The sequence below is a fragment of the Rhinopithecus bieti genome, unplaced genomic scaffold (assembly GCF_001698545.2).
Source record: "Rhinopithecus bieti isolate Rb0 unplaced genomic scaffold, ASM169854v2 scaffold_11161, whole genome shotgun sequence".
Lineage (NCBI taxonomy): Eukaryota > Metazoa > Chordata > Mammalia > Primates > Cercopithecidae > Rhinopithecus > Rhinopithecus bieti.
Window position 1 is genome coordinate 767528 of NW_016806937.1, and position 12501 is coordinate 780028.

At 49.0% G+C, this 12501-nt stretch overlaps 2 protein-coding genes across 4 annotated transcripts; both read left to right on the top strand.

Moving 5' to 3' along the window:
• Positions 1-1647: 1647 nt before the first annotated feature.
• Positions 1648-2950, top strand: LOC108533846 (metallothionein-2). Its single transcript, XM_017878778.1, has 3 exons — positions 1648-2137; positions 2446-2511; positions 2715-2950. Exons 1-3 carry the CDS (start codon positions 2110-2112, stop codon positions 2804-2806), a joined length of 186 nt encoding a protein of 61 aa, XP_017734267.1. The 5' UTR covers positions 1648-2109; the 3' UTR covers positions 2807-2950.
• A 7457-nt stretch (positions 2951-10407) lies between these two features.
• Positions 10408-12223, top strand: LOC108533847 (keratin-associated protein 5-11-like). 3 transcript variants are annotated; one of them, XM_017878780.1, is made up of 3 exons: positions 10408-10995; positions 11583-11648; positions 11993-12223. In XM_017878780.1, exons 1-3 carry the CDS (start codon positions 10458-10460, stop codon positions 12082-12084), a joined length of 696 nt encoding a protein of 231 aa, XP_017734269.1. In that variant the 5' UTR covers positions 10408-10457; the 3' UTR covers positions 12085-12223. The 3 variants fall into 3 exon arrangements, 2 of the variants coding, with proteins under 2 accessions (XP_017734269.1, XP_017734268.1); XR_001886831.1 differs by having other exon boundaries at positions 10412-10995; positions 11583-11899; positions 11993-12056; XM_017878779.1 differs by having other exon boundaries at positions 10412-10995; positions 11583-12084.
• The last annotated feature ends 278 nt before the right edge of the window (positions 12224-12501 follow it).

Sequence of the window (12501 nt, forward strand, 5' to 3'; positions counted from 1 at the left end):
AGGTGATCATCTGAGTTATTAGCAACCAGGGATTTGGTATATAATAATGTGCATACATAAATAACAACAACAAAATCGGCCCACTGCCCAGAGAGCTCTCAATCCACAGGGCTGCCAGGCGTCATGAGATTTCAAAAGATCTTGGCTCTAAAATCAGAGTATGTTTGGATATAAATTCTAGTACAACCCAGTCATTTGACAGATGAGTAAACCAGGGATCAGAAGAGTCCAGGCACGTAATTGCCCCAAGGTCACTGAGCAAGTGAGTGGCCGAGTGACCACTGAAATTTAGTACATCTGAGAGCTCACCCCTCCTGCCCTGTGTGGTGTTTTTACTTGAGTGAGCACACAGGTTCCAGGGTAGTGAAGAGGTGTTTATTTTCATTTTGTAGTCGGCCTTCATACAAGGTGGGGGCTGGGAAGGGAAGAACAATCCAGGCCATTACCCTCATGAATTCATTTGACAAATATTTATTAAGCATCTACTGCAAACTTGGCCCTGTGTTGGAAGCTGAAGACACAATTCCAGAGGCAGGCGATGACTGCCCTTGGTATTTCCAGTGGTCAGGGGTTGGTGAGGAGGGGCAGAGACACTAATCCAAGAGTCCCCCAAGTTTATACATACCACAGGCATGGAAAGTGCCAGGAGGGGAACGAACAGGATGTTTACCAGCACCTCCACGGGCAGCCACAGTCATGGGGGTCAGGACAGGGTCCCCAGAGGAAGTGAGATTTGGCTGAGCTAGGAAGACGTTTCCACAGGAACTTACAGTAAGGGATGCAAGGACAGCCTGTCCTCCCTGCCCCTGCCCCACCACCTCACTAAACTCCCACTGTGGCAATCAGCATTTCCTAAGCCTGCCAGGAAGCTTCCAGTAACCGCTTCCTGACTCCTAGCATGACACACTTCGGGCTTTCCAAGGTTGATGATCTAAGACCCTTACACAGCGCCAGACACGTGCAGACAGGGAGGCAGGATGTGCCTCTCCAGACAGGAATCTGGATGCTGAGGCTCTTCCCCTCAGCCTCCACAGGGGCAGAACATTCTTGTGGGGGTTTTCCCTTCCAAATGTCTCAGGGCGATTCCAGTGTTCCCGCTAGTTCTTCCCTTCCCAGGCCAGAACACAAATCCTTCCCCTTCCCTGCCTGGCAAACACCTTCTTACCCTCAGGCCCAAGGCAATGGCCCACCTCCTCCCAGGCTGGATGGGGTCTCCTCCTCTCTGTTCCCCCAGTCCCTGAGCTTCCTGAGGACCAAGCTTGTGGCTTCTTGTCCTTATTCTCCCTCCCTGGTGTCTCTATGTTAGAGGACCGTCAGCATCTGCTGGGGCCTGGTCGCATTCACCCTGCTCTGCCACTCACTAGCTGTATGACCCTGGACAAGTAACTTCTCTGGACCTGCAGTTTCTCCTCTCTACGATGAGAATACGGGAGAGTCCTTATCTTATGGATTGTTACAGAATGAAGTGATATCTCACACACAACAAACTTCCTACAGTCCCTGTTGCACGCTAAAGTACTCAACATGCAACGGATACGTCATCAGTAACAACTCCGCGGGTTTACTGTGATGCTGCACAATTATTAAGCCTTGAGTGCTACAGAGTTGTAACCTGTCTGCACTTCCAACCAGTTTTCCACAAAAGCAGCATTCCCAAGTCCCGCTAACACCCGCGCGCTAACGGCTCAGGTTCGAGTACAGGACAGGAGGGAGGGAAGCTGTGCACACGGCGGGGGCGCACGGCGTGGGCACCCGGTACACCGTGTCCTGCCGATACACCGTGTCCTGCCGCTGCACCCAGCTCCTTCCGCGCCGTGGCGTCCCCGGAACGCACGTGGGCGGGCTTCAGGGAACTGACCTCCCGCGGTCCGTGTGCAGGCCGGGTGCGCCCGGCCCAGTGCGCGCAGCCGGGTGTTTAGCCGCGAGCCGCGAGTGACTCAGCGCGGGGCGTGTGCAGGCAGCGCCCGGCCGGGGCGGGGCTTTTGCACTCGTCCCGGCTCTTTTCAGCTATAAACACTGCTCGCAGCGCTCTTCTCCACCACGCCGCCTCCAAGTCCCAGCGATCCCGCGTGCAACCTGTCCCGACTCCAGCCGCCCCTTCAACTCGCCATGGATCCCAACTGCTCCTGCGTCGCCGGTAAGGGGCTGGGGATGCCAAGTGTAGACTGTAGCGCTAGAGAAGCAATTTCTGACCCCTCTTTCTTTCTCTGATCACTCAATTTCAGGACAGGAGTTGCTCCTTCCCAAAGCGTTTTGGGGTATCTTTCAATCCATTCTAGGTTATTCGGAGCCCTCTTTTTACCGTTAAGGAGATCTGAGTTAATGGCTTGCTCAGGTTCCCAGGAATCGGTTGCGGACAGAAGAACTCTGCCCCGGGCTCTTAGCACGCCGTCACGCGTTCAGGTATCCAGGGACCGTTCTCACCTCTGTCTTTTCTCCTTGCAGGTGACTCCTGCACCTGCGCCGGCTCCTGCAAGTGCAAAGAGTGCAAATGCACCTCCTGCAAGAAAAGTAAGTGGGATCCTCTCTTTCCTCTAACCCCTCACTGTCCTCCAGCCTGTCCCCTCTCCACCATCCTCGGGAATGAAAGCAGTCTGGGGATGCCCCATTACGCGGAAGTTGTTGCCTCCTCAGTGATCCTTATCAGGGAGAGCAGGAATCCTTATTCCCTGTGTCCCTAGTACTCATCTCTGCCGCCTCCTCTCTGCCCCCAGGCTGCTGCTCCTGCTGCCCTGTGGGCTGTGCCAAGTGTGCCCAGGGCTGCATCTGCAAAGGGGCGTCGGACAAGTGCAACTGCTGCGCCTGATGCTGGGACAGCCCTGCCCCTAGATGTAAATAATGCGACCTCTACAAACCTGGATTTTTTTATGTACAACCCTGACCCTGATCGTTTGCTGCATTCCTTTTTCTATGAAATAATATGAATGATAATAAAACAGCTTTGACGTGATTCTGCCTCTGGTTTCCTTTATATGCCTTAAAAATAAGGGACTGGGTTGAGCGATGGAACTGGGAGGGCAGAAACCTGGGTTGTGGATGGAAATGTGAGCCGCTAAGAAAGAGTGCATTCTAGCAAGCCAGGCTACCGCACTGAGCTTCATCTTCTGTAAAACTGAATGGCGTTGTGCCAGATCATATGGGGGCAGGAGGGACACATACGTGATCACTTTCAGTTTCATGTCAAATGTGGCAGAGAAATTTCTCCATTCCTCATTTTCACTTTCTGATTTCCCTGCCCAACTTCAGTTCTTCGTGGGATTTCAGACTTGAAAGTGACTACAGAGGGTGACATCCAGCTCCCCAGTGGCTAGAATCTGACATCCGGTTTCCCAAACTCCCTGTGGTGAATGACCAGTTTTGTTTTCCATTAGTCACAGACCTAAACTCTGGTAAAATAATGAGTTAATAAGAAAATGAACGTTTAAAGGACACAAAATACAAAGACTGTTTTTTAGATTCAACAGGAAATGTTCAACAAATATACGGAGAACAAATTAACATAGGAAAAATAAAAGAATGATCAGCACTACACATTTGTCCAAGGTTGTGCGTTGCATCCTGGAAGCAGTTCTCAGACTAGCCCCAGTGTGTGGCTGGCACACCCTGAGCAGCACTGATCCAGACATCCCCACAAGGAACCATCAGGCTTGTCCTGCCCAGGGTCACTGATAGGACACTTTCAGACCCCTGAGAGCTCCCTGTTTTGCCTTGGTTCTGAATCTTTGCAAGTTCCTCCCAAGGTCAGGCTGAAATTACTTCTCTCAAATTTCAGCCGTTGGCTACTTAAACCAGCAAAGTGGCTGGGGATGTGGAGGGAAATGCCCAGCGTGTTCCCAGCAAGATGCAGTGTGTGTGATCACGGGTTGCAGATGAAGTTCTTCCTGTCTGCCCATGCAGGGGTGATGGCATTCAGCAGTTTGGAGGGTGTGGTGGTGCTCATTAGAAAGGAGTGAAGCTCTGAGTGACTTGTAATTAAAGCCAACGGTTAGGCCCCCTGGCTATGTGGAGGGAATGTTATTTGAAGTTCAGTCAAAGAGGACGATGAGTCCCTTGGCCCAGGAATCAGGAGCACACTTGCCTGAAGGTGCTCCTTATAGAGAGAGTTTTAGAAGGCAGCCTGTGCCAAGGGCATGGGTTTTCATGTCAGGCAGTCCTAGTTCACAGCCCACTTTACCACTTACTGGCTGTGTGGCCTGGGCGAGTCACTCAACCTCTCTGAGCCTCAATTTCCTCATCTGTAGAAAAAAGATGGTATCCCTATTTATGGATTAAATGAGATCTTGGCCTGGCTCCTGGCTAGGGTTTAATAACCATTAGGATCACTCTGTTTACATGGACTTTGTTGGAGACAGAATCTCTCTTGATAAGCTCTTGGGGAAAAACGGGTCTGGGAACAATTAGTCTGGGTTGGAGGCTGGGGAGTGGAATGAAGTTTTCCTGACTGTGTACCAGGGGGAGGGTGGATGACTTCCTGCACAAAGCCCTCTGGGATTAAGATGCTGCCACAGCATTTGAACAAACATAAGAACCATTCTCATTTTTCCTATCATTTGAACACCCCATGAGCCAGTGAAAGAGTGAACGTGCAGGGACGAAACTGATTATGTCATCTTCCAGAGTGGTTAAGCAACCTGCCCAAGGTCACACAGCTTAGAAGTCAGAGGCCGGAAACTTCACTACAGCTGGCCTCTCATCTTGGCTACAATTGGCAGATCATGATGTCACTGGGCTCTAAGCCCTGCCTCTCAGAGTTCAGAGCTGGGTCAGCCCTTGGTCAGTTAGCCCAATTGTGTCCCTGGCTTGAGAGGTGGCATACTGAGGCCAAGAGAGGTCACAGAGCTATGCAGAGGGCATGACTGGCAGCTCAGTGCTCTTTCTACTGCTGCCTCACTACCAGATTTTCAGTGTCCTTGTTTTTCATGGAACATGGTGACACAGGGTGGTGGTTGAGGGCATTAAGATGCAGTCAGCATGCATGGGTGCAAAACCTAGCTCTGTCACTTATACCTGAGTGACACAACCTGTCTGTGGCTCAGTCTCCTCCACTGTAAGATAGGCTGAATAATAGGGTCTGGCTGGTGACAGCAAATGACTTAATACATGCAGAGAACTTAGAATGGCACTTGCCATGTATCAAGCAGACTACAATATTAGCTATGATTTTATTTTATTTTATTTTATTTTATTTTATTTTATTTTATTTTATTTTTTTGAGACAAAGTCTTACCTTGTCACCCTGGCTGGAGTGTAGTGGGGTGATCTCAGCTCACTGCAACCTGCATCTCCTGGGCTCAGGTGATCCTCCCATCTCATCCTGTTGAGTAGCTGGTAGTAGCCACCCCGCCTGGCTAATTTTTATATTTTTAGTAGCAATGGGGTTTCATCATGTTGGCCAGGCTGGTCTTGAACTTCTGGGCTCAAGTGATCCGCTAGCCTCGGGCTCCCAAAGTGCTGGGATTACAGACATGAGCCACTATGCACAACCTAGCTATAATTTTATTGTCTTTATTCATAGCATAGGGATGTTTTTCTACCTCCAGACCAATAAGCCAGGCCTGCTGTTCCTAGCCATGTGACCTCTACATTCCTCATCAACTACCTGAGCATGTTAACTGTGGTCCAGAAAGTCTTCAGTCTTCCCATGAAATTGTGATCAGCACTGGATACAGAAAACCATGAGCAGGACAGTCCACGCCCTTGTGGCACATACAAATGGATGCCTGCCATATCTGCTACCACCTATACCACAATTTTACTTAACAATTCTCCTTTAAATGATTCATATTTTCCAACATGTATTTGTATTACTCATGGTTTCCCCCAAGACACAGAACCAATAAAATGTCCCTAGATAGATAGTGATAAAAAGAAAGCTTTGGCCGGGCACGGTGGCTCAAGCCTGCTGTAATCCAGCACTTTTGGGAGGCCGAGACGGGTGATCACGAGGTCGGAGATCGAGACCATCCTGGCTAACACGGTGAAACCCGTCTCCACTAAAAATGCAAAAACTAGCTGGCGAGTGCGGCGCCTGTAGTCCCAGCTACTGGGGAGGCGTGAGGCAGAGAGAATGGCGTAACCCAGGAGGCGCGAGCTTGCAGGTGAGCTTGAGATCCGGTCCACTGCACTCCAGCCTGGGCGACAGAGCGAGACCTCCGTCTCAAAAAAAAAAAAAAAAAAAAAAAAAAAAAAAAGAAAGCTTTAAGAAATTAGCTGATGTGACTGTGGGGATGGCTGGTCTAAAATTTGCAAGGCTGGCTGGCAGCATGGGAATTCTGTCAGAAGTTGATATTACAGTCTTTCATCTGAAGGTGGTCTACAGGTAGAATTCCTTTCTCTTCCAGGGACCTCAGTCTCAGTTTTTCCTCTTAAGGCCTTCAACTGATTGGATGAGGCCCACACACATTATGATGAATAATCTGCTTTACTCAAAATGTATTGATTTATTTTATTTTTTGCAACAGAGTCTCGCTCTGTCACCCAGGCCAGAGTGCAGTGGTGCGATCTCAGCTCATCGCAACCTCTGCCTTCTGGTTTCAAGCAATTCTCCTGCCTCAGCCTCCCAAATAGCTGGGATCACAGGTATGCACCACCACGCTAATTTCTGTATTTTTCAAAGAGCAGCTAATTTTTGTGTTTTATTTAACAGATTAAGCGGCTAATTTTTGTATTTTTAATAGAGAAAGGGTTTCACCATGTTATCTAACTCCTGGCCTAAATGATGCACCCACCTCAGCCTCCCAAAATGCTGAGATTACAGGCATGAGCTACTGCGCCCAGTCAAAACCTACTGATTTAAATTGTAATCAGATCTAAAAAAACACTTTCACAGCAACATCTACATTAGTGTTTGACCAAGCAACTGGGTATGATAACCTAGCCAAGTTGACTCATAAAACTAACCATTGCAGTCCACCACTTGTTAATTTGGCAGACATAAACATCTCCTTAAACTATACTTAATGTTAAAAAAAGGTCATACCTCCACCTAACGTGAGACAACTGTCCTGTGCATGCCTGAAATGACATAAACTCTCTTCCCAAAACTGATTGCAAAATCCTTGCACGCCAATGGCATGTTCCTTGACATCCTATAACTTAAATAGTATGATATAAAGTTAGCAATACTTAAATATTGTGATGTAAAGTTAATACATCCCCTGTTATATGACAATGGGATAAGAGATGGAAGAAAACAAAAATATTTGCCGCACATGCACACACACACGCCCGCGCACACACACATGCACACACACACATTTATAACAACATAATGAAGAAATACCCATAACAATGACATTCCTCATTTCCATACCTGTAACTGGTCACATGGTCATAGCTGCTATTTATAGCTTCTTTTACAACCTAAAAGAGGTGTAAACCTCCTGTTTCAGCAAACACCTCAACCAATGGTGGTTCTTTACTTGGTGGGGTCACCTAAACCTTCATTCTAGAAGGGTCTGGGCCGTGCATTCCTGTCCCAATTGGGTTGTTTCCACTGGCTTCAATCACAGGACATGGTAATAATAAGAGACACCCTAAGGAATCTCTTGTATTCCAGACATCCTCCTCCTTACCTCCATTGCAGAGATTGTGATTACAAAGAAGTAACCACAATTACCCTAGCCAGAATAGTGACTCCTTTCTTTGCCTGGTTTTGTTGTTGTTGTTGTTATTTCTTTTATTTTCCTTTTTTCTTTCTTTCTTTTTTTTTTTTTTTTTTTGAGATGGAGTTTCGCTCTTGTTCCCTAGGCTGAAGTGCAATGGCATGATCTCAGCTCACCGCAACCTCCGCCTCCCAGGTTCAAGCAATTCTCCTGACTCGCCTCCTGAGTAGCTGAGATTACAGGCATGCACCACCACGCCTGGCTAATTTTGTATTTTTATTAGAGATAGGGTTTCTCCATGTTGGCCAGGCTGGTCTCAAGCTCCTGACCTCAGGTGATCCACCCACCTTGGCCTCCCAAAGTGCTGGGATTACAGGTGTAAGCCACAGTGCCCAGCCTCTTTGCCTGTTGATACAGAAGTCTGAGGACTCAATGTGGCCTGGTGGGACTCATAACTTCCAGTTTGATGGAATCACTGTGTCTCCCAAGGAAGCATTCCTCCTTTTGGAACTAATACCTTGAGACCAGCAAAACATAAAGTCATGGGGACAGGAAACAGATATTTTGATTCTACAGATGAGTAAGATTTTTGTAGGCTGACTCCTCTGTTTGTTTGTACGACCACCATGATCAACTAGTCAACACCACAGGTCTCTGTGAATCATATTATTCTTTTTATTTGAGAGAGGGTCTTGCTCTGTCATCCAGGCTGGAGAGCAGTGTCATGGCTCCCTGCAGCCTCGACCTCCAAAGCTCAAGTGGTCCTCCCACCTCAGCCCCCAAAGTAGCTACAACTACAGGCAGGCACCAACACATCCAGCTGATTTTTGTATGTTTGGAGGGGTAGAGACAGGCTTTCGCCATGTTCACCAAGCTGGTCTCAAACTCCTGAGCTCAAGTGATCCACCTGCCTCAGCCTCCCAAAGTGCTAGGATTATAGGCGTGAGCCACTGCTCCTGGCCTGCAAGTCATACTACTCTGCTTTGACTGTGCCATCCATGACAATAACCAGGCCCATGCTGCCTTTGGCAATTAAGTGCTGTCCCTTGGCCCCTGCCACACTGGGACCAAATTATCGCCATTGCATTTAGGGTTCCCAATTCAGCAGCAGCAGTTTCCACTGAATTTCTACCTGCAAAAAAGAGTGACCACACAGCTCTTCCAGGATGCTAGGGCGCCCCTCACAAATTTATTTCTCATAGATGTGGTGAAAGTGGTGTCCTCTGGACACTCCCAGGTTGAATGGGCAGGTAACACTTGATAAATCCCCTCTGACATCTGTTTTACTCAGACTACTGATTTAAATGTTAATCACATCTTAAAAAATAACTTTGCCGCAATATCTAGGCTGGTGTTTGACCAAGGAACTGGACACTTTGCCTAGCCAAGTTGACACATAAAACTAATCATCACATATATTTAAATGAAAGCAAAGTTTTCACCAGTGCTAAAATCAAGAATCAGTCTTACTTATAGACATAGATTACTCTAATGTGTATTTCGTGTATATATACATATTTAATAAATTTCCCATCTCCATCGCTTTGCAAGCTGTCCAGGGTTGAGAGAGATGCTTCTCCCTGATTAAAAATTTTCTTTCTTTCTTTCTTTTTTTTTTTGAGACGGAGTCTCACTCTGTCACCCAGGCTAGAGTGCAGTGGCGTGATCTGGGCTCACTGCAAGCTCCCCCTCCCGGGTTCACGCCATTCTCCTGCCTCAGCCTCCCGAGTAGCTGGGACTACAGGTGCCAGCCACCATGCCTGGCTAATTTTTTGTATTTTTTTTTTTTAGTAGAGATGGGGTTTCACCATGTTAGCCAGGATGGTCTCGATCTTCTGACCTTGTGATCTGCCCGCCTCGGCCTCCCAAAGTGCTGGGATTACAGTGTGAGCCACCGCGTTCCAGCCCTGATTTAAAAAGTTCAAGCAGACCTGCAGGGGGGCTCATGCCTGTAATCACAGCAGTTTGGAAGACCAAGGCAGGTGGATCACTTGAGCCCAGGAGTTTGAGACTAGCCTGACTGAGCAACATGATGAAATCTTGTGTCTACCAAAAAAAAAAAAAAAAAAAGCAAAAAATTAGCCAGGCATGACATGGCCTGCACCTGTAGTTCCAGCTACTTGGGAGGCTGAGGTGGGAAGATAGAGTCCAGGAGATTGAGGCTGCAGTGAGCCATGATCTCATCACTGAACTCCAGCCTGGATGACAGAGTGAGACCCTGTTTCAAAATAATGATAATAATAATAATTTTGAGCAGCACAGTGGTGTTGCAGACATATCTTGGCCAAAAGAAATCTTCATGTTTTCTTTCCTCCTCTTGGGAAGCTGACTGGATTCAGGTAGCATAGCACCATTTCATAGAGCCATGACTTTGGGCAAGTTACTAAGGCTCTTTGTGCCTTAGTTTTTCCATTGGAAATACGTGCTTAGAATAGTATTTCTCTTTTATTGTTCTTGAGAGGGTTCAAAAAACTAAAATGATTAAACAGACTCACACAGATTGTTGCGTAATAGGAAAATTGAAAGGTAAATATTCTTATTTAACATAGATTCTGCATCCTCCGGGTCTGGAGTCACCTAAGCAGATCCCGCCCTTGGGGGCACTCCATATTTTCAGGACTACTCTCCTGGAGTTGGGTGGGCATGCTAGGCTTTGGAGAAGACCCTGTAGAATTTTGTGTAAAGGAGGCCCCAGACAAATGTGCCCATGCAACTGCTCAGGCATGAGGAATGGAAGGGTGAGCTCGCCTCCACCCTGTTGCTGGGCTCAAGAGAAAGTGGCAGAAGGACCATGGTGGGGATATTGACAGGCAGTGCTAGAGGGCAGGAGGGCAGAAAGCAAGGGTCACATCCATGACTGTTCTCTGCACACAACTCCCTCGCCGCGCTCGCCGGCTCAGGCCTATCCAGGGACGAAGCTGGGGTTGCACACCGGCTCCAGGAAAGGCGAAATACCGCAGATGGGCTGGTGAGGGTGGGAATATTGCGACCACCAGAGGCTGGGTTCCCGGAACCCTCGGGACGGGATGTTCAGCAACCACAAGGAAATGCGAAAATGGGGAAGTTGCGGGGAGCAAGACGGCAGGGGTGCCGCGGACGACCGGGTGCACAGGCCTGAGCGAGCGAGCGAAGAGCCAAACAAGACACCCGCGGTGCACACCTTGCGCCCGGCCCGCCTGCTGCTCACAGTTCTGCCATGTACCCACAGGAAGCCCAGACTCACCGAGCGGGTGCAAGCTCGGGGCGGGGCCTCTGCGTACGGTCCCATCTCCGCCTGCAGAGGGATCAGCCGGCTCCAGGCTCCAATGCGCCTTCCAGCTGCCTGACGGCCTCTTCGCCTCTCTCCTCCTCTCTTGGCTGGAAATGGACCCCAACTGCTCCTGCGCCACTGGTAAGGGAAGCCCGGCTCTGCGCCTGGGAATGCCCAATTCCCAGCCACAGTACAGTGTCCCTGCGTTTGAGGAGGTCGCATTTTGAGCTCTGAGCAGAAGGGGACCCTTTACTTCGTCCAGTACTTTCTTCTTGGAATAGCTCCTGAGAGCATTGCCCTCTTCACTGTGCCTCTGTGTCACAGTTGAGAGTTCTGAGGCTCAAGGCTGTCCTGTTCCACGTCACCTGGTTGGTCAGGGGGCTGCTGGCCAAGCCCCAATGCTCTGTCCAGGCTCTGAGCAAGCAGGGTGGGTGGGAGGCAGGAAACACTGCGTCTTTGAGATTCAGGGCAGGAGGTTTTGGGCCCCAGTCGAGTCTTCCTGGGTTGTGTGTGCATCTGGGACCTTCCTGGTGGGGTAAAACAGGAGGGTGCTTGCCCTTTCCAGCATGAATGGAGAGGACATGGGGCTTGTCTTCCTCTGTCCTGAGTGGGAAAGGAGCTCTGAGGGCTGGCCCTGCACAGAGGATGGCGCACTGGAGACTCATTGACCCACTGCTGTACCTTCTGCGTCTCACTCACTGCTCACTGCCTTTATCTCTTCCTTCCAGGGGCCTCCTGCTCCTGTGCCAGCTCCTGCAAGTACAAAGAGTGCAAATGCACCTCGTGCAAGAAGAGTGAGTGTGGGGCCGTCTCCAGGAATCTGGCGCTGCGGCTAAACTTGGGAGGGAACTCAAGGCTGGCCTGGAGTGCATGCTTCTGGGGAACGCCTTTCTTTGCCCCTGTTGGCCATGTCATTCCCTCTCCAGGCTTTCTGCTCTGAGTTCGAATGCGGCAGGGCAGCCTTTTTCTATTGAGACACAAACCCCAAAGGTACCACCTGTGGTCTCAGAACAGAGCTGTGCCAACCTAAAAAGACATCTTCCAGGTCTGGAGTCTGACCTCGAGCCAGGCCTGCTGTTGACACAGGGAGGTGCCTGATTGAGTCGGCTCTGACATCTCACTCTCCCTTTTTGCCCAGGCTGCTGCTCCTGCTGTCCCATGGGCTGTGCCAAGTGTGCCCAGGGCTGCATCTGCAAAGGGGCATCGGAGAAGTGCAGCGGCTGTGCCTGATGTGGGGACAGCTCTGCTCCCAGATGTAAATAGAGCAACCTGTACAAACCTGGATTTTTTTTTTATACAACCCTGAGCCATTTGCTACATTCCTTTTTCTATTAAATATGTAAATGACAATAAAACAGTTTTGACTTGATTCTGACTCTCCTTTCCTTTGTGTGACTTCGAATTAATGGACCAGGGTTAGGGATTGAACCAGGAGTTCAGAGACCCGGGCTCTGGATGGAAATCTGAGTTGCTAACAATCTGAGCGCCTTCTGGCAAGCCAGGTTACCTCACTGAACTTCATCTTCTATAAAATGGAATTCCACTGTACCAGATCATAATGGGGGGACATTCATGATCACCTCTGGTCATATCAAATGTGGCACAGAAACTTCTCCATCTCTCATTTTTTTTTTTTTTTTTTTTTTT